The following is a 26165-nucleotide window of genomic DNA, read 5'->3' on the forward strand; positions in this document are numbered from 1 at the left end:
CGTGATTTACGAAAGCCCAGCAGTTGTGAAAGATCACGTGTACCGATGGGTTACACATCGTTGTGAACTTGTTAAACTGACCATTAAAAAACTGTTTAATTCAGCAATCCATTTGAGGTATTTTATACAAATGAATAAATTAACATATGTTACAATATAACTTAAATCTTATGAAAACAAAAAACATAGGGTAGTGACAATATATGGCTAAACTGCCTAATGTTTAATTTTTCATGCACTGACAATCTTCGCGCAATTATCCAACATTCGATTTTTCGGAGATTGCTAATAAAGGGTTAAGAACCACATGAACATATTGACTTTTATACTATGACAATGTAATAAACCCACAAATCAATAAGTCTTAAGTGACATTTAATGAAAACCAATGGCACTGTTGGTATGGGAATTCACCGAGGTGTGAATAATACCATTCTAGTAATATATTACTAAATATTAGAACAAATCACATAAAAAGAGGTGCGAGTTTGATTTATTAATGGCAGCTTTGACAACAGTTAAGCACATGAGCCAATGTAACTGATTGTTAAGTAGCATTTTAGCCAAAACATTTTTACTAAACAACTACTAAAAAATCAACAATATCAATAAACACACTTAAACATTACCAACAATATTTATAGATTGTACTTTTAGGACAAATTTCTGTCTGAAAATGTAGTTTGTTTTGGAAACTAACAAAATTCTAAAGCTTGGCTAAACGTACATTATTATATTTTGAGATGAGAACGTTTGTGTCTTGGTCGGTATCGGTAGTCAGGGTGCTGCTCCATGTGAACCCTCATCAGCCGCTTCTGTTCCTCATAAAAAGGTTGTTTCTCGTGATCTGACATTTCCTTCCACCTTGCACCTAAAAAAACCAAAAAAGGACTTTATTTATGTGCTTTTTGAAAAAAAAACAGCCTATTGATTACATACCTTTTTCAGTTAATTTACAAAGCATTAGCTTTTTTTTAGTGGAAGATGCTCAACTAAAAAAGTTGTAGAACTAGTTGACAATGGTGTCTGGACCCTGCATCAGCTCCGTCAACTTATTGTGTCTGAGCTGGGTCAAGAGACATTGCTGTATAAGCAGCCTATTACCCAGACACAACTAGTGGTGGCACCGTTGTACAACAATGTTGGTGCGTACATTTGCAGTAAGCTAGAGCACTCGCAGAAAAAATTTAACTGAGATGATTTCAAACTATGCTGTTGTAAAATTGGTTGACTGGGTTAAGTTAGCCCAATTCAATTCAAAGTTCTTTATTCATTTTTATGTAAATATGTATACATTGAATAGCATCAAATTTTGATACACTACTAAACTAAAAATAACTAGAATCGAAATGAATATTTTCAATATCTACAACCTCAACTCCGAAAATACAATTTAAAATTAGAGAGAGATGGATAGTTCCTCAATAGAGTAAAGTGCTTTGATGAATAAGTAATTTTTTAGCATTTTTTAACTGTAAGGCTTTTTATATTGTTACGTTTTGTGGTATGCATTTTAAAAATTTATGTCCTATAAATATAGGTTTTTAGAAAAAACTTTAGCCTATGATCCGGGATAACCTTGTATTTTGCTCTAGTGTTGTAAGGGTGACTAGGTGTCTTAATATTTAAGTTAAATATTTAACAGGTTCTTTAGCTGAATCATCCTGTTTTAGCTTTAGCATTATCCGTATTGCCTGTTTTGTTGCTTTAAAATATTATCCATACTAATTTTTTTGGTTGAACTATATATACAGCAATGCAAAAATAAACAATAAGAATCAACATAAGTGAAATATAAATTTAAATACGGCTGTACAGAGGATATAGAGTTAGAATCACACATTTAATATGCTTGACATTTAAGCATATTTGTTCATTTTATGAACATACTGCTAAAAGTGCTTCAATGTTCAAGGCATTTAAAATTTAACTTAAGCATTGCTTGGTGTGAAACGTCTTTTACAGCGTTGACGAGTTTTAGGTATTTGATTAGGAGACAACATATTGATGAAAGAGACTCCAAAAGGGTTATAATTGGTGAAAGATGATTCTAGCATAAATATTTGAAATTTTTGACTGTACTCTTAATGTGTTATGTATGTGTAAATTATAGACTTAATGAATATGTTTGCAATCTAATGTAATGTATATTTTTGAGCTAATGGCTTGTTGCATGCATTTTAGACAAATTAGATACAGTATTAACTCATTTTATAGGAATTTCACTTCATTTCAATAAAGGATGGACTCTTCAAACTTGTTTCATTTAAAATATGTGTAATTATAATTATGTATGTAAAAACTTTATAAAGCTACATTCAGTAATTATAATTAAACATTTTTTTACCGATGAAAATATTAAAACAATATTTTATTTCCAATAGTAAATTTATTAAGATTATCAGATGAAACAATTCCCTTTGCTTCAAAACCTAAGATAAGGAATAGATAATGAGGTTTATGTAATATTTTGATGAATATGTTATTTATTATGTAAATTAAAAAAAAGAGTGTGAATTCTTTACAAAATCACTGTTCTAGGTTCAAATATGCATTTATCTTGAAGGCTTATTGTTATAGATGTAGCCTATCTTTAATTACTTTGCACATCGTCCTATTAGACATCCTAAAATAACAAACAACACTCCTTTTTTCACCTTTGAAAGATATAGACTATTTTATAGGATAAATCATTTAAAATATCACAAAATGTGGTCAAATAAAAAAGTAAACCGAACACTAAAGGTGAAATGAATTATTCATTTTATTAGAATTTAGTAACTATCTGTGGGTGTGTAATTGGTTAATGAGTCATAAGTGTGTCCATGACATTGTAACGTTTTCTCAGGATCAACACATCTAAATAAGGATTACTAACATAAGATTATTTCTTCTTTTAGGAATTTATTTTTACTTCCGCTCTAGAATCTAATATATCTAAGTTCTGATATATATCATATAATGGTGTGTCATGCTAAAAATATATTCTGTAAAAAATGTATCTGACATTTCTACTCATTTTCTAAATTCCAATTTAATTTCCTACTAAAAGTAGCAGAACTGATAATACATTTTTTCAAGGAGTAAAATTTCTCTACAGATTTTGTGAAAAACTAAATACAATGAATATTGTCTCATCCTTCCTAAATTATATGAAAAATGAAATTTAAGCGAGAACCACGTACAAAAATACACTTACCTAAAATTTTTGAAATCACAGAATTATGCATGTTTGGATTTGCTTTCAGTATCTTCTGGCGTTCACCTTTGGCCCAAACAATGAAGGCATTCATAGGGCGTTTGATGTGAGGCTTCTTTTCTTCGGCTGGAGGAATTACCTTCAGATCTGGCAGGCCTGGACCTGTTATCAGTGGAAGCATTAATTCAATCAGTAACGTAATCAGAAAATGTTTATATAGAGAAATTGAAACCATTGAGTTAAGGATGAAAGCAAGAAGAATGCATTTGTGACATCTGTCATAAATTAAATAGCTATTCCACATTGATCCAGTCATATAATATTAAATCACCTTCTTTTGAGGTTTGATGTGAGGTTGTCTTGTCCATCCAATGAGATTTCAATGGCTCTGGATCTGAAACATGTTTTCTATTAAATCTGTAAGTGCCGGAGTTTCATATATTGTTGAAAATGACTTGTTAAGCAAGCTCATTGAACTAAATTTGGTATTTATTTGTCTTCCAGAAATTTGTTAATATGATGTTTGTTACTTTTTTCATGGCAGTAGCAATAGGTAGTGAAAAAACAAATTGTATTAATTTAAACCCAGGGACCTGTCACTGTATCTACAATATGTATATGATTACATCTTATTGGGATGAAATTGTAGAGTAAGTAGTGCAGTAGTTATAAGGCAGGGTGATGACAGGAAATAACTAGGTACACCTGCGAGAACTTTGACAAAGAGTCCATCCTTTGATACCTAATGTCAAACCACAATTATTGCTGTGTGCCACCCTGCCTGCTTTGACTGGAGAGGCTGGTACAGAGCTGGCTCCTCCTTCTCCCAAGGAGAAATGCCTGAGATATTACTGCCTTTCCTCATAGATTTTGACAGAAGGTGGCCCCTACCCCCAACCTTATCCATATATAATATCCTACAACTCCGTAAGCAGCACAAAGGCCCTTTTACAACTACGTGCAATCTCTCAGCTTATTCTCATTCCTTCTAGTAACAGAACAATAAAAAAAAAACCTATAACAGTCACATCATGCTCTTGAATGGGTGTTCTCCATTTAATCAGAAAGTACCATGGATAATACACAAACACCTTCTTGAAATCGCTAGCAAGAACACTACTGAAAGTCTTAGTTACAGCTACTTGGACATCTTCAATAGAGTTGGTCAAGTCCCATTTCAGGTAAGAGAAAAAAGAAGTCTGGCCGAACCACATCTCTGCAATGTAGGCAGGGTTTTAAAGCAACATGACACTACATTAATGAGCCAACCACCTCTGCACCTACAGGACAGTGTGGAACTGTGCATTGTTGTGGTGCAGCTTCAGTAACTTATGGGCTGCTAATTTTTACAACCTCTCGGGTTTTCTTTGGGTACTTTGGGATTATACCGACCACACCGAGACATGAATCGCTATTTGACATTTTGCTTCTACTGATTACTAGATTACTGATTACTAGCGTAGAACAATATTTCGTCAATATAAAACAGGAATTGTCTTATCGCAAACCCCTCCCCATCCTCAGACAGAGGTCAAAGTCGAGCGGTCTAGTATATAACGTGATTGCAGTCTCGCCACCCGTTCAGCTGGTGCGTCGCTTTGTTGTACTTCCGTGTTTTACCCCTACATTTCTCCAAACATAAAAATTCAACAAAAACTAAACTCTTTATTGAATAAAACACTCAAAACTTGTTTTAATTCTTGATCACACTCCGCCACCCAAAATGCGAGTGCCTCCGGCCATCAGCGCAGGCTTCGCCAGCACCTTTGGTGCTGCCCCGCGCTGATGTCAACAAAAGAAAAACATCCCTCGAGATAGTACCTATCAGTAAAATATCAAATTCTAGAGGGGCTGATCAGAAATATAAATTGAATTGTAATGGAAAGGCAATTATGTACCGTGAAAAAAACTTAAATAATCAAGTGATGCCGTGCGGCCTGCCATAATCGGGATTCTCGAGAAAGATAAGATAACAGCGACGACAATACCGATCACAATACCTGGAAATGCTTGTAATTTTGTAATTAAAGAGTTGTTTTTTCGTTCTATCATGTTTGTTTCTATAAATTTATATTTTTGTGTTCTTCATACTGGTGTGGTCGGTATAATCCCAAAGTACCTTTCTTTGTGTAAAATTGTGCTTTTACGGATAGCCTAAATGCAAACAATCAGAGTCCAAAAGTCGTTTCACTTTTGTCATTTTCTTATGTAGAAAAGCAACCGTAGCATAGTCATCAGTGACAAGTTCTCATCTGTCCCGGAACAACTTTGCTGCTCAAAATTTGAGTGGCTTGTGGCTACATTACACGTCTGCTTCAGTATGTCAAAGTTTTCTATGATTATTTTTCAAAGTTTTAAGCAAAACTTCACATCATAAACTGACTTGAGATTCCGTTTCGTGATGATGTTACTTTACAATGGTTCATAAAAAATACTGTATTTATCCTCCACAGACCCACAAACAAGCTCGCATTCTGTAGATGGTTTTTGCCAAGATGAAATGAATAGTTTTTTCATGTTATGAAAGTAAATAGAATTTGCCTCACTACTTGCCACATTTGCCATCATAAAAACCAGGTATCATAACTTTTTGACATTGCAACTTTTGAGTTCCTGGGTTTCTCCCAAATACTTTTTTAGCACAAATCAACCACTTAATGGCAAATCAATCTATAAATAAGGCATTGTATAACATTTTATAAAATTTATGTTATACTGAAACTTAACCCATGAAATGGCAACTAAATTACCTCTACTGACAGGCCAATTTTTCACATTTTACAAAGGTATTTTATAAAAAATAAAAGATATACTAAATTTAATTTTAATTGCATTGTAATATATCATTTTTTCATAAAAGTCTGTATTTTTTTCTATTCATATTTGTATAAGTATTTTATTGCTTTTTTGTGTAGGGATGTTAGAATTTTTAAAATATTTTTTTATTTTGTTTTAGGGAGGGACTATACCTACAGAAATGGTATATATTTGCTAAATAAAAAAATACAAAATATACAAATTATTCATACAGTTCTCTAGTTTCAGGAAATATATTTATAGTTTAATGGACTTATTTCATAAATTTTAATTTTTATATTGATAAAACTTGCAATAGAGCATTTTTTATGAAAATTGACATTACCCCTGGTAACATATATAGCAAAAATAATATTTTTTCTATGCAAGAAACAGTATTATTAAAATATGTGACAGAGAAACACTTTCAAAACATGTTTTTACCACTTGACTAAATAATAACTTAAAAAATATAACATACTAAAAACAAAAAACGCGACACTAGATGGTGCATGGTATTATCTATATACCGCTTTTATTATTATCTTATCATAGAAAAAAAAAACTAAATTATTAGAAAGAACATACTTAATTTGGCTTGCTGTGAGAGTTATATTTTATTATGAATGGAAGCCATAGCGGCAAGAAATAGGCCACTCAGTCTTCTACTACTTAAATGACATAGAATTACATATTTTTATACATATGCTTCTTGTTACATGATATAAGGTCTAAATTAGGTTATCATAAATACAGGGAGCGGCAAAATGATCTGACGGTTTTCGATGCCGCGCTGTCAAGCGAGTGAGTGGTGGGGGGCGGTGGGGATAATTGCGTAGCAGAGCCTACGTGCGGACATTTTTAGTAGCCATGGAGCGGTGGACGGCTGAGCACCGTGCGTTCGTTGTGGAAGCATTTTTTAAAAGTGGCGATTGTGTTGTTGCTGTTCAGCGGCAGTTCCGCAGACGTTTTTAATGTGGCTCCAAGAGGGAAAGTGCCAACTCGAAACACCATTTTGCTGTGGGTGGGTAACTTTAGAGCTACCGGTTCAGCTTTAAAACGAAAATCAACAGGCCGTCCAAGGTCAGCCCGGACGCCAGAGAACGTCGAGATAGTGAGAGGAGCTGTGGAAGGCAGTCCTCGGCGGCCTGCACGTAAACAAGCTGCAGATGTCTGACCGCTCGGTAAGAAGAAACATTAAGGTACGACCTGCACTTTCATCCGTACAAAATGGCTATCGTGCAACATTTGAAGCCCAGTGATTATGCAAAACGCATTGAATTTTCAGAGCAAATAATTGATTTGCTTACAGATGAAAAAATTCTCATTATGAGCGACGAACCATTCATTTTCATTTGAATAGTTATGTTAATAAACAGAATTTCCGATATTGGTCAGAAAACAATCAAGAAGAATTGCATGAACGACCTCTTCACAGTCCCAAGGTCACTGTGTGGTGTGGCGTAACAAAAAATTGTGTTATAGGCCCATACTTTTTTGAAGAGAACGGTCTAACTGTAACCGTCAATTCACAACGATACCTGACTATGTTGAAAAACTTCCTGATCCCCGAAATACGCATAAATCGCTTCAACCGCCACGGAATTTTGTTCCAGCAGGATGGGGCAACTGCCCACACAGCCAATGTGGTAATAAACTTCTTAAGAAGCAAGTTTCGTGGCCGAGTCGTCTCGCGTTTCGGGGACATTGCGTGGCCACCTTGCTCCCCGGATCTCAGCATCTGTGACTTCTTCTTGTGGGGACTGCTGAAATCTAGAGTATACACAAACAAACACCGCACATTGGATGAACTGAAGGAAACCATACCACAAGAAATAGCCAACCTCTCTCCTGAAATGTTAGGGAAAGTGTTTGACAATTTCAGTGCAAGATTGGAAGAATGCATCGCCAAAGACGGACATCATTTGAAAGACGTTATATTCAAATCTTAAACGGATCAACTCGCCCTTTTTTGGTTATTTTTATAAATGTTCATAAATACCAATCTGAAATCTGCAATAAAATACTTTTGTACCACTTTAAACGTTTGAGTTGTTTACATTATAAAACCGTCAGATCATTTTGCCGCTCCCTGTATGTAACTATATAGTAGTACAAAACTTAAAGATAGACTTTACAGAGCTCACATGATCTGAGCTTGAATTTAGGTACTATCTAATTTATTCGATGATCCGGTACTTGATCATTAAAAGACAACAAAATGTGAGATTTGATCAATAAACTTTTTAATCTACACAAAATAATTTTTATATTAATAGTAAAAAAGAATTAAGGATAATATATATAGTTTAAAAACTTACCCTTTCCCATAACTTTCAGTTTGGGCAGTCCTGTCCAACTTGGTGGTTGTAGCTTTGATTCTGAAAACAAGAATGCTGTTAGACAATAAATTTAACTTGAAAATACTAATATATATGTTTAATTTATGATACCACTGCCATTAAAGGTGTTATTTTAGCGTAAAGATTGAAAAATAGAAGACTTACAATATTATTAAATTATATTTTTAAGGAAGATCCTAGTTCCCAAAACCATTAAACTGGCTGAAACTTGAAGAATAATAAATTATTACATCTTACCTTTGTCGAGTTTACTAGATGTTACTTGAAGTTGCATTTATAATTAAACTGAAACATTTTTATAAAACATGGATAAAAATAAAACAAATTACATTTGTTTTGGTAGTTGTGCTTTAATTTAGTTACAGGCAATTAAAAAATAAAATACGTTATTATTAAATAAATGTAATATATAATTTTCTTACTGGCTTTGTATGTATAATATAAATATTTTACGACTCAGAAAAGAGTGTTAAGATTCAAAAGTTATTTGGTAGTTGTTAAGATTTGTAATTTTTACTTACCATCATTTTTATTAGAAATTATATTTAAAATGTCATGCTACTACATTAAACCCATAACAAAGTTGAGTAGATAAGACACTGTTAGTTTATAGTTTGGTTCGGATCAAACGAACACACGCACATCAAATTAACTGTAAACTAAACTATTCATTAAGTTTACTGAGCTTAAAAATATTAAAATAGAAATCCACATTACATTTTTAACCTGCTGTTCATAAAATTATCACATGAAATTGATTTATAAATCACATAAAATACAATTATAATTTGAAAACATACAACAAAAACATTAGTAAAGTTAAGATGATATACATTTACCTGTGATTAATTTTGCTTTTAATTTTAATAGTAAGAATAAATTAGTAATTACTGTACATAAAGAAGCCAATGAAATAAGAGTATTTTCAATGGGCACTAGGCTTTAATTTTAAATACAATATAGGTTTAACTGATAGAAAACTTATTCACACTTTAATTTTGCTGTATGGAACAAAATATCTATAATGACGGATTAACTTATGTAGGCTTACTACTAAATTTTACAATCAGACTCAGTAATCCTTGAGTCTAATCTCCTTGTGTCTACCAGGAAAATCACTTCCGAAGTCACAATGTCTTTGATTTTTTATTTCTGAAACACAATTTTATCGTTATAACGTGTCAATTCCTACATACAACAATAAATAATGTTATAGATGACATGAAATTGACCTAGTGAGAAAACTCTTTTTGAAGCATAGATATACTTTTCATTTTCTTTAACAAAACTTACCAAACCATGCAAAAGAGGTGTACATGCCTCTTGCTTTGGTCAGCATACATCTTGAAAAGTGGAAGAGGGGGGCTATTGTAAATATGTACAGATTAGGTTTGTGTAGGTTTTCTTATACTGTTATGTGTGGTGTACATCTTGTAAGCTTGTGTAAAAACAAAAGTGTAAACAAACTGGTGAATTAAAATTGTTCTATTAATAGTAATGACCAAAATCTGGGACTTTTATGAAATGTCGGGTTTTGAGTAAATCTTCATAGCACAACTATTTTACAAGGTAGGTCCTTGAAATGGTATAAATGACTGGATATAGTTTATAATGATATTATAATTAAAGTTGTAGTATAATATTAAAAATAAATTATATGCTAAATACAAATTTTAACTTCTTTTAGTTTATTGAGTTAAAATTGTTTAATTATGAATAAGGTTCCGATCTAAAATTTTACAATTGTATATAAAACTCATAAGAGTAAATTAAATTAGAAATTATATAAACCCAAATGGAAAATAAAATAAATACACAAGGCTTGTTATATAAATATATGCACAGCAGCCTTGGCAATCTTGACTAACACATTAAAAAACCCTGATGTTAAAGAGTTAAAAGTACTACGATAAATAATATTTAGTTTTATTTAAAATCTGCAATATAAATGCTGTTATATAAATATAACTGGAGAAGAGTGAATGTCATTTTTAATAAGACCTTAAAGCTAATATGAGATTAAAAGAAAGCAATATTTTCTTTACTAAGGACCCGATGATGGCCTTGTTAAAATAATATCATTGTTTGCCTGTCTGTTCAGTAAGCCTTAAGAGACTTAAAAAATGGTGCGTGGTATCGAGTGGGTATGATGAGGAGTGGGGAATGGAGCAGAACATTGTGAAATTAGTTTGGCTATTTACATCCGGTCAGTAGAAGAAATTAATTTAGTTCAATCAACCATTGTAATTGCTGATTATGTATTGTCTAAACTAAATAAGTTATTTACATTTTTTCTAGAAAATTGAAACAAAACATTTTTAAATATTAGGTTGATTTTATGTGTAATTAAAATGAAGACTAATAATTACAGAAATTAGTTTGCACTTTACAAGCAATCTAGCTTTGCCTAATTATAGCTCTCACGATATATATTTTAAACGTTTCATTTAAATCTTTTTAACTAAATGAAAACTTACTAAGATAGGATATATTTGATTGTTTACTTAAATATTTGAATTTGTAATGAGTATGATTGAGGAGAATGTATTTAATTTTGTTTTACTAGTCTGAGTTATGTGTAATAAGAATTTGTATGGAAGTTATCACCACTGACACTTGCAAAAATCCTGAGGCTCTAAGGTTAAATGTAAAACTCCAGCTATGACGTAAACCAGATAAGTTATTCAGACAGCCTTACAACACACGTCCTTAAGTCTATGTTGTGGACGCTCAGGATTATAAAGATAAATAGAAATAGAGGTGACAAATTACCCATATAGCACATTGATGACAAATATCTGTTGATTGAAATGTACATTTAAAATTTAATTATAATGCACCTTGTTCTTTGTGACATGGAACATTGTGCTATCATCTGTTGATGCATGCACACCAGTCACTCTATCCACTGCTTATTATGGCTAAGCTATGTTTTGTTGTGGTGTGAATTGAAAAACTTAAATGTTAGATATGACACTAGCCATGTAAGCCTAAAAATAATTTAATCACAACATGAATTCTTATTGTTAACATAGTGCATTAAAAGGCTTGCATGCATTGCATTTAATGGACATTTATTATAACTCCCATTAAGAATTAAAGCAATTTGTTGGAAGACAGTGTTCACAGTTAGTAAACAAATATTTTGCCATCTGCCCAGAAATAGTCTAAACGAATAGCCTTGTTTAGGCTAACAAAAACTGAATGATTTGTATCACACAAATTGATTAATACAATATATTTTTCCATGACGATCTTTTAGCTCTAAAAAGAAGATGTATCACAATCTAAATTATATTAACATGAACAGTCAGATACTAATTGTGTTAATCCTAACCAATACTTAAATTTGACGTTTGCCTAAGTTAAATATTTTACAATAATTTATTAATTATTTTGCTTCGATGTGTATGATAATAAATCTTACTACATGTCAAATAAATTTTAACAACAACAATAACATTAGCAAAATTATTCCCAAGCAAAAATGAACGGAAAACTACAAGCCACATCTACTGCCTTCATTGACTTTACAACAAACAAACATAAACACAAGTCAGTCACCACAATTCTTCAAGTCACATACACAGTAGAGGTGAGACGGTATTTAAAATAATAAGTACTTTGTACCGGTTACTTATCTCCAGTGTAACGGATACCGTAACGTAAAGATACTGATGGTAGATACTTTGTATACGGTTACTATATATATATGTATAATATTCTCGTACCGATTACTGGTCGTGAAGTACTCACTGATACAGAATACTGCCTATATAAATAAAGAATTTTTCATTTCACTTCATGTCAATACTGATTTTTTGTTGCAATAATTCAGTTTGTTTTAATATATTTACATTAGGCTCTCTTTTATATATATATATATATATATATATATATATATATATATATATATATATATATATAATTTCAATAAACATTGAATCGCAAAAAGTACTTGCTCCGCCGGGAGTCGAACCCGGATCTCTCACTTGCCGGGTGAATGTGCTACCATTACACCACAGAGCGCTTACTTTTTCCGATTCAATTATTTTGTATTTGGCCGTATCTGTCACATATGCGTTTAAATAAGCAAACTAACATATGATCGGAAGACCAAATACCTGTCAAACGACTTTTATTTACATTTGTATCGTTTGTTTATGCATGGTTCAACACACTTAGTACGCTTATTTGAATTTGGTTTACATAATCATATTTGGTATTATGATGGAAATCGTCTTTTAAATTTATAAACTCGTTTCATCATTATTTACTTTGTGGTGTACAAACGTGAACTGTGTGTTAGAACATTTATAGGACATTTTGTTGACCAGACAGCGTGTTGTAAAGTTAACCTCTCTCTCTTACCATTTTAACTAACTTATTCTCCATTTGGTGTCGGTAATAATTAGTTAATTTTTGTTCATTGTTGCTCAAATGTAATTTTATGTTGGGGCTGTTATATTTATTTATTTATTTGTTATCTGTGTCAGTGTTTAAGTTATTTTCAGACTATCAGGCTCGATCCAAAGAAACTAAGTAAGGTTAGTAGGGTGGACCCGTCATAACGGATTTCAGCCACCATGGCCACGCCAGAGTATGTTCTAGAAACCGAAAAAAGCGGTTTTGAGTATTAAGGAGACAGAATTTCCTCTGAACGAGCTACACCATAATGAGAAATTAGAATCAAATGCTAGCCATAAAAGAAAGTTTACTGAAACAGAAAGTCAGAATCAAGGAGTAAAAAATGATCAAATGAATCCCGCCAAGTTACCCAAAAAATCATTCATACAAAGATGGTATAATGCAGACTCAGCTGGGCCATATGAGGTTGTTGTAAGTTCTGTAAATAAAACAAGGGTTAATCCTTTTGCTGTTGGTAAACTCCTCTGTAAGTATGAAGGTAAGATAGACCATATTATTAGAAAGGGTAAGAATGTCTCCATCTTTTGTAAAAACCACGAGGCAGCAAACTCTCTCGTAAGTGAGAATCCTTCTAACCTTGTTTAACTACCATGTGTTTATCCCTAGTTATAGGGTACAGGTAACCGAGTAGTTTTTGTTGAACCAGATGTACTCCCAAATGAGCTAGTAACGCGGGCCCTAAGCCCAATCCCTATATTAGAGGCTTACCGTATCACTAAAAAGGGGAAGGATGGAGTGTATAAATACTCACTTTATGAAAGTAATATTTGAAGGTACTGAGCTTCCAAATAAAATCAAACTAGATTATGTAATGATGTCTGTTGAAAAATACACACAACCTGTAAGACAGTGTTACAGATGTTATTCATTTAATCATGTTGCAAGCGCACCATGTAAGAACACCAACCTATGTGGCAACTGTGGTGAACCCGCCCATGGCGAATCTAATGGTGAGCACTGCCAGAAAGCTGCCAAATGTGTCAATTGTAAAGGGGAACACCCCAGCTTTTCCAAGTCATGTCCAGAGTTTAAGAAACAAGTAGCTATTAGGGTCAGAATGTCAGAATATAATGTAGATTTCTTCACTTGCCTCTCAAGCAATTAATACAAAGAGCCACACACCAGGCACACAAGTTAAACCTCACAAATCTTTCTCATCAGTGGTCAGCCATAACGTCACAAGTCATAAAGACTTCCCTCAACTTAACTCTATTAGGGCCAATTCAAAAACCGATTCTCGCAGATAATTACTATAACACTTTAATTGGCAGCGAAGATGAGGGTGAGATAACGGAAGAAAGTGGATGGCAACATCTCACTAGAAAGCCAAAGGACAGACGAGCACCTTTTAACAACAAGAACACAACTGTGTCTAGAAACAGAAATTTAAAACCCTCATCAAATATCCCTACAAAAGGAAAATTGCTGAAGGTTATAGGCCTAGTCCTAAGCAAAGTAGGTCAGGTGAGTTTACTGAGGATGAAAGAGCCCACCTCAAAAAATCGATGGAGGAATTCCAGGCAAAATTATATTTTGAAAAGCTAATGATAAATGCAGCTGCCGATAATGCTGGCAACCCGATGCAAGCTGTCAATATAGTTCTAGAAAATATTAAACAGATTCTCGTAGGCTTGTCAGTGGGTATTGACATCGTCAGTAATGACAAACAATCCACCTCTTAGGATTATTACAATGGAATATTCAGTCTCTTAAGTCAAAACGGGCTGAATTAGAACATTTTGTTACAATTAATAACATAAAACTCATTGTACTTCAGGAGACCTGGTTATATCCAGAAGAAAATTTTACCTTTAAAAACTTCAGCACGGTAAGGAATGACAGATATGATGGGTAATGGTGTACAGCAATCCTAGTACACAAATCTTTAGAATGGAAAGTGGTACCAGTTCCCAGGCCTGGAAAAACTATCCAATCCAGTTTACAGGTATTGAAATATTAAACTTAGAAAAATCCTTATTTTATATACAACTGCTATTGCGCTCCAAACAAATTTAGATCAAACTCTATGGAACAATTATTTCTTTTGCAAAAAGAATTCTCAATCTTATGTGGGGACTTTAACGCTAAACACCCCTACTGGTCCAGTGATGGGCGGAAGGATTATAGAGGAATTCAAATTTTCAATACTTACTATGATTCACATTATATTCTCCTCAATGATAAATCCAGTACCACAGTAGGATCCCCTGGTAGGAGACCCTCTACCATTGATCTTACCTTTGCAACATTTCAACTGAAACAGAGGATCCTTTCTTGGAAAGTGATGAAGGACTCGATGGGTAGTGACCACTACCCTAATTGTTATAGATATGAATGTTCAAAAACCAAATAATCCCACACCATTTTTAGACCAGGCAAGTTTCCAGGATAGAAACTTCAAAAAAGCAGACTGGTGTGCATTCTCCAATACTGCCGAGAAAGCCTCTGTACAAATTCTAACTGTCAAGGCCAAAGGTGACATAGAATATGAGGATTTTATGAAAGTTCTGAAAGAATCAATTATAAATGCAGTGCCAAAATATCACAATGGCCCAAAAGGTATTGGTTTTCAACTCAAAAATCCTGGTGGACACCAGAGTGTTCCAGGGCAGTTGCCATCAGAAGAAGGTATTTTTAGCCAATTTACGAAGGAGATGACACCTGTTAACTATAGCCACTACAAAAAAGCTCATTATGAAGCAAAACAAATCATAGTCAAAGCTAAACAATCTGCATGGCATTCACTATGCGAAAGATTAAATTATAATAATAACTCTCAAATATGGCAAATGATAAATGGACTAAAGCAAGGAAAAGAATGCTTCAAATAGTTTCGAAAAGTATTTAAGCAAATGACAAGGACCTAAGCTATAAATTCATGAAAACTATCTCCCCAGATTATGTTCCAGAAAAATCAGAAATTGACCTCCCCATCTTCATGAAAAATAGTAATAATCACCAACTTGAGGGTGAATTCAAAGAAAATCGAAACTGGAACATGCCATCAAGTCTAGGTCCAAGTCCACCGCCCCTGGATTGGATGGTTATTAACTATTTAATCTTAAGAATGTTGCCCCCTTCAGCCAAAAACCTTCTGCTAATTGTCTTTAACAACATCTGGCAGGGAAAGAGCATCCCGGAATACCTGAAAAAACATAAAGGTAATAGGTATATTAAAACCAACAAAAGATAGGACATCTGAAAACTCATATAGGCCTATCTCATTAATATCCTGTATTATGAAAATATTCAATTTAATGATTAAATACCGCCTAGAATGGTTTACCACTAAGAACAAACTTATTCCTGACAACCAATTTGGTTTCAAAAAGAAGAGTGGAAGCAATGACTTCCTGCTGACCCTGATAACCGAAGCTCAGGTAAGCCTTACAAACGATAGAACTGCAGTTGTTGCATCCCTGGACTTAAGTAGCGCCTATGACTCAGTCTCCATACCAACACTTGTAAGTAAGTTATATGTTTTAGGGAATCCCAGCAAAATTTATAATGCACATTTTTAAATGGTTTAGTTGTAGAAGGTTGACCTTCATCAGCAATCAGGGTACCTTCATCAGAACTGCATATAGAGGCCTTCCCCAGGGGTGTGTGCTCAGTCCAATATTATTTTCACTGTATACTGCAGACATCGGTAGGTATATGCCAAAACAGGTACAACCTCTACTGTACGCAGATGACATAACCCTAATCTATAGTCATAAAGAGCTAGACATTAGTGCAGCTGGGATCCAAGAAGCCTTGTCCAGCCTTGAACAATACCTGTTAAAGGTATCACTTAATATAAATCCAAGAAGTGTAAAATTATCGTAATAAGTAGAAGGAAAGAAATCATAAATCCCACATTGACTGTTGACAATCAAGTCATTCCTGTAGTCAATAGCCATAAGATCTTAGGTATTATAATCGATAATAAATTAAACTTTAAGGAGCACATCCAATCACTGGTAAGCAAATCCCTAAAAGACCTTGACATCTTGAGGTCACTGGCTTGTGGGAGGCTAGGTGTCCACCCGCAGCTTCTAACAAAGGTATATAAAAGTTTAATTAGATCTAAGCTGGAGTATGGTGGCTTTATTTTTGGTCATGCCCCAAAAGTCAACCTTAAAAGCCTACAAATAGTCCAAAACCATGCTTTAAGATGCATTCTCGGAGCTATGAAAATCTTCCCCAACTAATACTCTGCATGCAGAGGCAGCATTACCTCCCTTACATATAAGGAGAGAATTCTTAACAGAGAAAATATTGTTTAAAACACTAAGTAATCCACAACACCCATGCTATGTGAATATAAGATATTTACATGCAGTAGCTTATCATCATAAGTACTGGGTCAAAAAAACCAAACCTCTATATACATGGAAACTGGTGAACACAGTAGATAATCTGGCGAATCTAAACAATATTGCAGTAAGTGATTCAAATCTTTTGGAATTCGTTGATAGCCCCCTACTGCTTAAGAACTTAAAAATATCATTTGAACTACAGATTGATGACACAGTTGGGAAAAAATCATTACTCCCACCAGAAGCCATTAAAGCATTATTTCTAGAATTAATGAAAAAAAAAAATATGAAAACTATCTAAGAATTTACACTGATGGCTCACGAAGCAAGGATGGCGCAGGCTCTGCCGTGTATATACAGGACTTAAAAATAGAATACAAATATAAAACTTCCAAACCAGGCATCCAGCTATTCCGCAGAACTGTATGCCATAAAGAAAAGCTGTTGAAATAGCAAACGAACAAAATTATGATAACATTATAGTATGTTCTGACTCAAAAGCTGCTATACTAGCCATAAAGGCAGCAAGTTCAGCAGATTATGAAGAAAATCTGGCATCAGCCATTACAATCTGCATGATGAGAGGTAATAAATACTTCACTTTTCAATGGGTACCAAGTCATGTGGGGATAGGTCCCAATGAACATGTAGATTAGGCTGGCAAAGAGGCAACCCAAGCAGGTGAAGAACCAACAGATTTTAAAGTGTCATTGGAAGATTTTGTTGGCACAATTAAACAATCACTACTTGCCCCTGATAGCCCCTCCCCATGGTATAATAATTACAAACTGAGTAGAAATAAAATAGTAAACGATAAATAGACTAAGAATTGGACATGCTTGGGTTAATGAAACCCTATTTAAGATTAAAATTGTTATTTCACTCCGTTATGCCTCAATGCAATGCAGGTTCCATAGAAAGTCTTCAACATTAATCTTTGATTGTGTGCAATATAACGACTTCAGACATGAATTGCCTCACTAAACTGAAAGCGAAGAAAATAGATCCCACCTTATATATTGAAAGATCTTTTAACAAGCTTTTGATATGGAAATAATACTGGAAATTGTAAGTTTTCTTAAATCTATAAATAAGGTAATATAACAAAAATATAAACACAAACTAACATAACATAAGTCTTGAAAGTGACGTTACATACAAGAATGTTTATCGAGGTTCCATGCTCAAAGTAAGTAGAACCTGCTGAAACTCAGCAAACAAGAAGAAAGAAGAAGAAGAAGACTTTTATTTACATTAAACTGTATAAATGGCAATAGCCTTATTTAATTTCAATAAACATTGAATCGCAAAAAGTACTTGCTCCGCCGGGAGTAATATATATATATATATATATATATATATATATATATATATATATATATATATATATATATATGCGGTTACAAAAATATATAGCATTTTAAATAATTTGTAAATGAATGTTTTTTCCTCTCGGACTAATAGTTCTATCCTACTGGAAATCCACCTCCGCCCTAGCCTTTTGCAAGGGGATTCTATCCTGGATTACTAAAGTTAAGTGAGTAACACACTTTAAATGAAACATTGGTTTGTTTTATTTTTTGCTATTCCCGTCTATGTGAGATATATACAAGTGAGCTTTATTTCCTTAACCCTAATATTTACTAGTTGGTGTTCCTTTGAGAACACTCGCACTAGACCTGGAGCTAGATGGCTCAGCTGGCTATCTCGTCAGGTGCAGTCCTGGGATCTACTGGTAACCCCCGTAAGCTCTTTAATCTCCGTTGAAGTGCTCGAGGTCTAGTAGCGAGCTTCGGAGATCGGCATAGCTGTTAAGACTCTATGGTCCCATGTTGAAGCAACGACGTATGATGTCCACTTTGCTCTGTGTCCTCTCGACTAGCTCACATAAAAAAATACGACACCTACGAGTACTTCTGATCAGGTAGCGATCCTGCATCAGAATGAATCTGAAAATACACAAAATCTATTTATATAAGTATAGATAACATGTGTAGGGAGTGGGAGTCCATCCCCATCCAATCACATATGTTATTAATGACATCGGTGGCTAAACACGCCCATCCTATGTTGCAGCCTACGCACAGCATCTTTGGAAAGAAAAGACCACATAAAGGGACCAGTAACCAAGAGCAGGCATCGTGAGACGCAGCACGGACTGAATTGATGTAATACTAACGGGTTCCAATCCTGTCCTCTCCGTAACATCTATAGAGAGGGGAGAGGAGTTCTTTTTAGTGGGTAAGAATCCCACTTTACCTACCATCATCTTTCAATGATGGCGGTGTCTTTAGGAGATTATTTTGCTTCTATATTAAAAAACACACCCATCCAACGATGTACCGGGGGCACAACACGCCCTTGCGGGGTGTCGGAGGCCCGTCGATTGGTCAGGCCGCTAGGGCCAGACTGCCTTGCCAGCTCCATGCCAGTAGCTTATCTAGTAAAAAGTTTAGGGGGGAGTTTTCTGGAATAGTGGGGGCTGGCAAGCAGTAGGGCAAAGTTTGACTTGCTGTTTTATAAATTTCCTAATCCTTTTTAACTTTATAATACTATTTTTATCATTTTTTGCGACCAAGTATTTTTTTCCTCCCCCTGTAATACTTGGGGATCTGGAACACTCCATTATAAATGGTATTATATTAAATTTATATAATGGATTAATTAAAACTTCTTGGCGTTCAAAACGATTATGTTTTATAATTTTTATTCAATTTAATAGTAGTGCATAGTTAAAATAACTATAGTCTTTTTTATATGTATGTAGTACTGAATGCGTGTAATGCATTATGTAGTTGTGTATTGTGATTGTGAGTTGTGATTAAATGAATTTTTTTATTATTTTACTTCAAATAAGAGACTATACAGTATTTTCATGGTACAATATTGTGTCAACTTAATGCACCAAAAATACACCAAAGAAAATTAAAATTACTTATTAAGTCTAATTTTGTTTTTATAACCTTAAAGTGTACCCAGAGTTATGGCAGATTTAAATCTTTTTGTAAAAGCAGAGTTTTAATTTATATTACAAATCATTAACTAAATCCCAAATAATATAAACTTTCGTGATAATACTAATTAATTTTGTTTGTATAGGTTTCACAAAAATCAATTTGTACTATTAAATAATTTTAGTTGCATCAAAGTATTTTCTCAACTGTCTACTACTGATTTAGTCTCCTACTTATCAGAGTATATAGTATCGAAACAAGCATTTGTAACTAGTATTTGTATTCAATACCGAAAGTAACGGTTTTAAAAGTAGCTGTTACAGATTCGTACTAATTTAGCCGATCTCTAATATAGGCAAAACAATAAGTGACAACCTGAATCTCGAGAACGAACTGAACTGTCCAACTGCAAAGTAAACCAACTGAAGCTGATAAAAAATTTATTACTGCCTGCAAAGAAGTCTATTATTGTTTTAGTAATATTTATTTTTATTGCGTACCGCGTATTGATTAAATTTATTCTTTTTATTTTATAGGTAATATATTTTATTGGATCGCTTCTCAACCTTTGACCTAATGATGTTCTTACTTTTATGATTTTGAATTCTGACTGTTGAGATCTTTAGAATGCATCAGCCTCAGAATAAGACACGTATAACCTCCTTATGACTCTTGCTGGATAATGACCTAGTCATTGTTTAGATATATGTGCGGCTGATTTCTATGCTTCTCTTCGTTAAGTTGCGATTAGCATTTGTGAAAATAGCCTACTCCTACAGTTCCTGAACCTACAGCTATAGTTAAGTTCCAGGAATTAAATTTTGGTTTATGACTTGTGATGTCACTCTTTTATTGAATTGTTAATGTTGACTCTGGATCAGTAGTTTTTCTACGTGTTTCGTGTTTGCTATTTTAACTTGTTCATAAGTTAAAACCATGAACTTATTCATTGTGTTAAAAGTATTCTGTGTATTTTTGTATTTTATACTAATAGTTATCATGAATGGACATAGCAATTTGGTGACGAGGTATAATTGAAGTTTTTGTTTTATTAATTCTTTTTATTTGTCGTTTAGCCATTAATTGTAATAACATCATGGCTGATAAAAATGTTTTAGTTCTGACTTTTTGACTCGAACAATTTTTACTCTTATAAACAAACTTGATGCTATTACAACAGCACAAACTAGCTCTACATCAAGAATAAAAGCAATACATGATTATTTCATTTTTCAAATTTAAACTTTGAAGCTTTTAATAATTTAAGAGAAACTTTCACATGTTACAAGAAACTCTAGAGAATATGTTGAACTTAAACTAAGTTCTGGGATAGGAAATAATGATAAACTAAAGGCTCATATAACGTATTGAAACTAAGCATTATAAAATTCTCTCTAGTCTGACAGCTCCTGTTCCACCTCCTACTAAACCATAACCTAAACTTGTTGAATACTGGAGAACCATTTATTTCCTGCCCGAAATGTTTACACTGAACAACACAAATTTGTATGTCGATTACAAGATCCAGGTGAATCTATTGCTGAATGTATTGCAGCCCTTCGGAAGTTAAACATTACTTGTTCATGATGCGGATACACAAATCATTTCACGTGGCAGATCTCTAAATTGCAGTTGTGCCTTGTAGGCTTTCCAGCCATGTACCGAAGGTGTGCATCCAAACTCTAACTAAGAAGCTTAATTTAGTAAAGTCGTGTCTACAAATGACAACATTAGACAATTGCGGAGTAGGGACATCGAAGCTAACGATCATGCAGACGATTTTGACTAAGACGACCTTTTAGATAATAGTATTATAGGTAAACCGCTTACAAAAGGCACTGGGCGATTTTATTTCACGCAGGGTGGGGTAAATACCCCTCCACCGTTGTGGTGCAGCCTCCTCCCAGTATCCCCACCATAGCTCGGCACTCGCCCGCTTGCTCTATCCCCTGACCTGGCCATTGCCACTTAGCGGCTAACCTCACACCAAAACACAAGTTCCCTGAATACGTATATGGCTATATTAGTATGTTCAATTAATATTTTACGCTTGTATAGACCTACACACAAACATACAACATACTTAAAGAATAGGTAAGTAGCTGCAGTGTAAAAAAATGGCGCGAGCGAGAAACGATCTACACAGCTGATACAATAGAGACGATGAGATGATTTTCCCACTCCCCACCACTGGAGGGGAGCCCTCCTCCGCGTGGCTGCTCGGATATTTGCTTCTACGCCGGTTTCTTTTCGAGCGAGTAATTAGAATATATTATAATAGCTCTTCTTCAAGCTTAAATTATTATTCTAAATTAACGGTAGCTGTCAGGGTTGTTTAAAACAAAGCTTTTTGAAGTTGATCAATGTAAGTTTTCGCACATATACAGGTAAATGATTTAGGTACTCCTTTAGTGATAGTCAAGGTTCCTTTCCATTACAAGATTATGTCTTAAATATCCAGGATTTGTATGTCGTCAATATCCCTTCTGCTGCAATCTTGGGTCGCACATAACTTCGTTATCTTAACATTAGTATAAACAATGTCAACATTGGTTCTTCTCCTGAACTAATAAATAGCAGCACAAACAAATTCAGAAAAGAAATATGCCAGTATTTTAGGGATATATTTCAAAAACAAAATGGTATGATTCCCAACTACACGTGTAGCCTTAAAATCAAAGATACTTTGAAACCAAATTTTGCAAAAGGGAGACCAGTTCCTTATGCATTACGAGAAAAAGTGGAAAAGAACTGGACAGTTATGAAAGTCAATGAGTTCGTACAAAAGTGGAATATTCGGAATGGGAGTTACCTTTTGTAGTGGTACCTATAAGACTAATTGAAGAATTGAAGAAATTGTTTTATAAAATGAAGGTAGAAATATATTATTGCACCCTTGATGTTCAAAAATCACATCTACATTCGGAGGTTGATTATAACAGTAAAATGTTCAAACAATATCTACACACAAAGAAACTTATTTAACAAACCACCTTGCATTTGGTATTTACAATTGCCCCAAATGAGTTCAAAAACTCATGGATGATGTCACTTTAGATCTGGAAGGGACGGCTGCTTATTTTGATGACATAATAATCTAAGGATAAACATTACCAGAGTGTATGAACAGCTTCATAAAGTGTTTACAGCGAATGAGGAAATTAAATCTTAATTTTAATTTCGAGAAATGTAAGTTCTTTGAGCAGGAGATACGTTATCTTGGTCATGTAGTTAGTACTGATAGTATGAATAAACCACTAATTGAAACTATAACATAGACTCCTCGTCCAAGGAATATCGAAGAGCTTAGAACCTGTCTTGTTCTTACTGCGTAACTACTCAAAGTTTATTCCTCATGCATATGCACTCCAACAGCCTTTAAACTAACTTTTTAAAAGTACTCCAAATTTAAATGGAATTCAAATTGTGAAATTGCTTTCAACATTGATTCAACATGTTAAGGCTCTGCCAGTAACAATAGCTTCATGGTTACTCAGCAATGCAACATTCATAAATGGGTTCAATATTATACAATTGTACACAGGCGGTCAGATAATCGCAAGTATATTTTCTCGCAAGTATATTTTCTAAATCATCTGTGGTTGGAAATTATGAAAATATCGATGAAGAAATCCTTATGAAAGAAAATACAATAAATGCTATATATATATATATATATATATATATATATATATATATATATATATATATATATATATATATATACACACACGAAACAATTACCCATGAAGTTATTGTACAATTTACAGACGAAGTTAAAATGCTATCGACTGAAAAGAAACTTGGAATATAAGAAAGAACGGAGCACAGAGTTTAATCTTCGTAAAGGAGCAATTTGTCATGAAAAAGAGTAATCAGTCCTTCAAAGCTGCAACCTGAAATTCTTTCTGAATTACATATTACTCATTCTGGAATTGTTAATACGAAGGTCCTTGATCGGAAATATTATTATTGGGAAAATGTTGACAGGGGTATGGAGCATACAGCAAGGAGTTGCGAAGCATGTTGTGTATTGAAGAACAACCCAAGTAAGGTGCCTTTAAATGTGTGAGACCAGCCAGAGAAGAACTGGCAGCGCGGTCACATGGAATATGCAGGTCCATACAACGGACATCACTTTATGATTCTTGTAGATGCCAGTGGTCAGAAATCAGAATAACGAACTCTTCTCCAACTTCCAATTCCACAATTGGAATTCTCAGTGAAACATTTTCACAAAATGTCCTGCCCGAAATACTCGTCAGTGATAATGCCCCAATTTTTACTTGGTCGAAATTCAAGGGTTTTGTGATCAGAATGGAATTAAATAGAGATGTATTGCTTCTGGCCATCCTAGTACTAATGCTGAACGTTATGTTCAAATACTAAAACATAAATTAGCATCTATAGAAAGTAAGAAAGAACCTCTCCAACAGAAACTAGACTTGTTATTCTTCAGGTACATAGCAACTGTCATATGGAAAAACTCCGTCAGAACAAGTTTTTGGGCGTAATTTTCAAACAAGACTCGACTTACTGAAACCTCAAATGTTTGATAAAAACAAAGCATTTCAACACTAATTAACAAATTCATAAAGCGTGGGAGAACGGGTGCAGGCTCGAAAGTATCCTCCTTGAGTTTCTTGCCTCTATGGCATAGCCGTAGAAAAACTGGGAGGACTCCATTATATTGTTGAACTTGACAGAGGTTACACTATAAAAAGACACACAGACTAATTACGAAAATGTGATGTGGAATATCAGAAAAGAAACTTAGACTCAGCTATTTCTCTTATAATGAGTTATACAAATTCTCTACATCTTTAGCCATCTATTCCTAAAAACACAGAAAGCAAGGATATGTTAACACAATGTTTGAATTAAGAAAATTGCACTATTCAGAAGCTATAGAAGAGACAATAAGTAAAAATCAAGATACACAAGACCCACTAAATTCAACTAGTAAAAGCAAACCAAACATCACAGGTGTATAGCCTATTGAACTACACCACTCACGACGAGTCAAACGTCCAGTCATTAAAATGGACTTGAAACAAACAATTTTGGTGACAACGAGGTGTCTAGCGTAGAATTGTTGTAAATAATTTTATAATACTCTATGGAAACATATATTATATTTATCACATGATTGTTATAAGGTGATGAGTTTTGTAAAGCATTCAAAAATATAAAGAGTTACAGTTTTTGTGTTAAAAGTATTCTCTATATACCTTTATTTATTATTAATGATCATGAATGTACACAACATGCAAAATAAAAGCAAGATAACGCTTACTATTTAGTCCAAAAATACTGTCCTTGATTTGTGAATCAATTTCGATTATATATTTTCTTAATTTTGAAATTTGATACTTTGTGCTCTGTCCAAAATACTAATTTTAAATAACTATTTATTTGCTTATTTCATCGCAAATAATTTATTTGCTTACAAAGTTGACATGAAGTATGATGACTGCATTAGGATGGAGCGTATTGCTGGCTAACCCCAAAAAATTTTGCTCACAAGGAAATCTGAAGTGGGTTTTCCCTGAAAGTGTTTAACGTTCGAGCATCTATTGCAAAATAATTTGTTTTGTTGCTATTATTTTTCAGTTTGGTTAGAAAAAAAATGCAATTAAATTGAAAGTTTTTAGGGTAGTTGACTTAAATGATCCGTGTTATAATTTATTGGAATGAGTCTAACAATGAGTGGGATTTTTTTAATAGAATAAATTACCATGTAAAATTTATTACTTATTTATATCTGTTCCAGCTTCATCGAAGACAGAATTTCCTAGATCTCATTCTCATAAACAAACATCAAGTCAATTTCTATTTTGGCGTTACTGCACTGGTTATTGATATAAGGTTATCTATCTCTTAAGATATTCATCCATTTTGTCAGTTGGCTGAAGTTCCATCATCTATTGGGTAGTTATATAGGTTTATACTACCAACTTTCAACTTCACTGAAATGCTGTTTTCTCTTTACTCTATACATGTAGAAAACTTGCAAGTAACTTGCAAAAAAACTTGAGATGGAAAAATAAATTAATCAAATAATGCACAATAAATGTATAATATATTCCTTTACACTTCGATGTCCGAGTTTAAACCTTTGGTG

The 26165-nt window shown here is 33.6% G+C and overlaps 1 protein-coding gene across 3 annotated transcripts; it reads right to left on the reverse strand.

Annotated features, from left to right (window-relative positions):
• Positions 1–471: 471 nt before the first annotated feature.
• LOC124357795 (transcription factor egl-13-like) lies at positions 472–10060 on the reverse strand. 3 transcript variants are annotated; one of them, XM_046809850.1, is made up of 6 exons: positions 9652–10060; positions 8596–9510; positions 8317–8376; positions 3531–3593; positions 3200–3361; positions 472–871 (listed from the first exon to the last, which is right to left on the reverse strand). In XM_046809850.1, the coding sequence occupies exons 2-6, from the start codon at positions 8630–8632 to the stop codon at positions 732–734; spliced, it is 462 nt and encodes a 153-aa protein (XP_046665806.1). In that variant the 5' UTR covers positions 8633–9510; positions 9652–10060; the 3' UTR covers positions 472–731. The 3 variants fall into 3 exon arrangements, with proteins under 3 accessions (XP_046665806.1, XP_046665805.1, XP_046665807.1); XM_046809849.1 differs by lacking the exon at positions 8596–9510; XM_046809851.1 differs by having other exon boundaries at positions 8880–10058.
• Between the last annotated feature and the right edge of the window lie 16105 nt (positions 10061–26165).

Source organism: Homalodisca vitripennis, chromosome 3 (assembly GCF_021130785.1).
Source record: "Homalodisca vitripennis isolate AUS2020 chromosome 3, UT_GWSS_2.1, whole genome shotgun sequence".
Lineage (NCBI taxonomy): Eukaryota > Metazoa > Arthropoda > Insecta > Hemiptera > Cicadellidae > Homalodisca > Homalodisca vitripennis.

Excerpts from the sequence above, each read along its gene's own strand:
- LOC124357795 (XM_046809849.1), bottom strand. The coding sequence starts at position 9,697 with ATGCTGACCAAAGCAAGAGGCATGTACACCTCTTTTGCATGGTTTG. Across the intron at positions 8,377-9,651 it reads CACCTCTTTTGCATGGTTTG|AATCAAAGCTACAACCACCA; the intron begins GTAAGTTTTGTT and ends TCTTGTTTTCAG. Across the intron at positions 3,594-8,316 it reads ACTGAAAGTTATGGGAAAGG|ATCCAGAGCCATTGAAATCT; the intron begins GTAAGTTTTTAA and ends AACATGTTTCAG.